At 67.0% G+C, this 2,916-nt stretch overlaps 1 protein-coding gene across 1 annotated transcript in view; it reads right to left on the bottom strand.

Moving 5' to 3' along the window:
* The window catches only part of F751_1570 (hypothetical protein), a gene marked incomplete at both ends in the record, with an annotated part of 8,428 nt that overhangs the window by 3,616 nt on the left and 1,896 nt on the right, over positions 1-2,916 (bottom strand). Inside the window, 6 exons of the mRNA XM_011403003.1 lie at positions 191-806; positions 1,037-1,189; positions 1,451-1,615; positions 1,986-2,339; positions 2,582-2,650; positions 2,762-2,875. Coding sequence (XP_011401305.1) covers positions 191-806; positions 1,037-1,189; positions 1,451-1,615; positions 1,986-2,339; positions 2,582-2,650; positions 2,762-2,875 — 1,471 coding nt within the window. The remainder of the gene's footprint in view (positions 1-190; positions 807-1,036; positions 1,190-1,450; positions 1,616-1,985; positions 2,340-2,581; positions 2,651-2,761; positions 2,876-2,916) is intronic.

Consider the following 2,916-nt stretch of genomic DNA (forward strand, 5'->3'; position numbering starts at 1 on the left):
GGAGCAGGCCGAAAAGGATTGGCAGCAAGGCGGCGCCACGAGTCTCCCTCATCACTCCCGACAACCAGCCGGAGCCAGTGGGCGCCGAACCCTCCCAACCCTTCCCCCGAGTACACCCCTTCCCTCCCGTCCTGCCCCCCGTACAAACATCAACCCCCCCCCCACCCCACACACACACACTCCAGCGCACGTGAGATGTAGTAGATGACGCCGCCGTGCGTGACGAGGTTCCGGAACACGCAGTAGCGCCGTGCGGCCGCCCCGTCGTCGTAAACGCAGGTGAAGGACGACAGGGGCACCCCCGTCGCCTCATCGCGTGCGGTCGCAGCCGGGCCGTGCGTGGTCCAGTCATACACCGCGGGGGCCGTGGCGGCCGCCACCGCTGCGCCCGGGACAGCCGGCGTGCCGGTCGCTGTCGGCGTGCCGGTCGCTGCCGGCGCCTCCGTCGCTGCCGGCGGCGCACCATTCCCCACCGTCCCTCCGGCGCCGGCGCCGCTCTCCACCTGGGCCAGCGCCCGCGCGGGGTGCGTGCTCGGGGACCTCGAAGGGGGCGGGGCCGCCCGCCGACGCAGGGTCTTGGGCTTGCTGGGCGCAGGCTCCTCGTTCCACCCCGCCTTGAGGCGCTGCAGGGCCTGCCGCACTACCGGCTCCAGCGCCGCCCAGTCGAAGTTCACCGACACCTTCCAGTGGTTCCACCAGAAGGGGCAGAGGAAGGCGTCCACACCCGCGGGGCACTCCCCCCGCTCCAGCAGTGCGATCTTCTGGTCCGAGGTCAGGCGCCGGTACTCTTCGTACTCCAGCAGTTTCTGATGTGTTTGGGGGTGGAAAGGAGGGCGCGGCGGTTGTGTGGGTAGGCAGGGGGAGTTGATGGTGACTCAAATGCACAGCGCCATGGACTTCTGTGCAGGGCCCTGCCACCTCCTGATTCTGCCGTGGCTGTGGCTACCATTCCTGGGCTGTGCACATGCGCTGGTGCCCCCCGAACCCCCCGCATGCACGCCCCGCACCCCGCCCCCACTCCCCTCCACCGCCCTACGTCTTGGTTGAACATGGAACGCGGCCGCTCCCGGTTCTGGATGTCGTAGAGCTTGATGCGCAGGCCGAACGCGTCACGGATGGCCTGCACCCATTCGGGAAGGTTGGCCTTGTCCTGCTGCACCCAGGGCACCACCTCAATGGCCTGGGCGCCCTGCGATGGCGGCGGTGAGGGCGCGCAGGGACGCGTGCAGGCGTGAGCGGGGAGGACAAGGGCGCCTGTGTTGTGTGAAACGAACGCCGTGCATGCTGCCGGGGCGCGGTCGCAGCTTGCAGGGCACCCAGGCGCCAGGGCGGCCGTCTTGCAGCCACTGCTTGCCTCCTCCTCATTCCTTCATCCCCTTTTCCCCATCTGTCCCTTTGCTTGCCCCCTCCCTCAACCCACAAAGAAAAGAAGAAGATCGCCGGACCAAACCTGTGGTAGGAAGAATGTGTGGGACATGGTGGCGCCGTGGGGCCAGATGAGGAGGGAGGCGTTCCAGAACAGCGCGGCCTGCTCGCGGATGGACTGCTCGGACTCCAGGTAGGCGATGTCCAGGCGCGCGCCGGGGAAGGCGCGGAACTCGGACATGGACCGGATCTGATGCGCCAGTTTGGCGGCGTTGAGCACGGTGCGCCCCCTGCACCCATTCGGGAAGGTTGGCCTTGTCCTGCTGCACCCAGGGCACCACCTCAATGGCCTGGGCGCCCTGCGATGGCGGCGGTGAGGGCGCGCAGGGACGCGTGCAGGCGTGAGCGGGGAGGACAAGGGCGCCTGTGTTGTGTGAAACGAACGCCGTGCATGCTGCCGGGGCGCGGTCGCAGCTTGCAGGGCACCCAGGCGCCAGGGCGGCCGTCTTGCAGCCACTGCTTGCCTCCTCCTCATTCCTTCATCCCCTTTTCCCCATCTGTCCCTTTGCTTGCCCCCTCCCTCAACCCACAAAGCAGAGAAGAAGATCGCCGGACCAAACCTGTGGTAGGAAGAATGTGTGGGACATGGTGGCGCCGTGGGGCCAGATGAGGAGGGAGGCGTTCCAGAACAGCGCGGCCTGCTCGCGGATGGACTGCTCGGACTCCAGGTAGGCGATGTCCAGGCGCGCGCCGGGGAAGGCGCGGAACTCGGACATGGACCGGATCTGATGCGCCAGTTTGGCGGCGTTGAGCACGGTGCGCCCCTCCTCGTAGTGGCGGTTGATGAATAGGACGTGCAGCGGGCGGTCGGCGGCGGAGCGCTGGTCGAAGGGGAAGCCGAAGCAGTCGGCGATGCGCTGGCGGTACACCTGCATCGCCGCACGCGGCGGCTCCTTCCAGTTCTCCTTCAGGTCCTGCGGGGAGCGGTTGCGGAGATGGCAAGGGGCGTCGAGGTGAGCAAAGGCCGCCGTCGGTCGGTGACGGAAGGATAGGGGGTGGTCCTCGTTGCGCAGGAGAATGTGTGGATGGCTGTGTAGAGGGGCCCAACCCTAGCCCAGTGCCAGGCTGCCGGCCCCCCAGCCACAGCACATGGTGGCCTGAAACTCAGCACATTTCAAACCAGGCGGGCACCCTCTACATGCAGGGCATTACCCACCTTTTCCCAGTTGTGGAAGACTCGGACCTCAGGCGACACGCCCACCACTGCCTTTTCCAGGATGACGACCTGCAGGTGCTTGGTATCGGGGTTATGGTCCCGCAGGGTCCGGCTCGCCCACACCCTCTGCCCCCATCCTCGTCGATGGGGACACGCCGAAATGCTGCCCAGAAGACTCACCCGTCCACTCAGGGGGGCATCATCCTTGTGGAGCACCGGGGCGGGCGAGAGGCACTTGAAGACGTCGGCCAGTGAATCTAGCATGATGTAGGCTGGCTGCCCCGCTTGCTTCTCCTGGACAAAGAAGAGGCGCAGGCTGCGAGGAGAAGAAATGG

This window comes from Auxenochlorella protothecoides (genome assembly GCF_000733215.1).
Source record: "Auxenochlorella protothecoides strain 0710 unplaced genomic scaffold scaffold16, whole genome shotgun sequence".
Classification (NCBI taxonomy): domain Eukaryota; kingdom Viridiplantae; phylum Chlorophyta; class Trebouxiophyceae; order Chlorellales; family Chlorellaceae; genus Auxenochlorella; species Auxenochlorella protothecoides.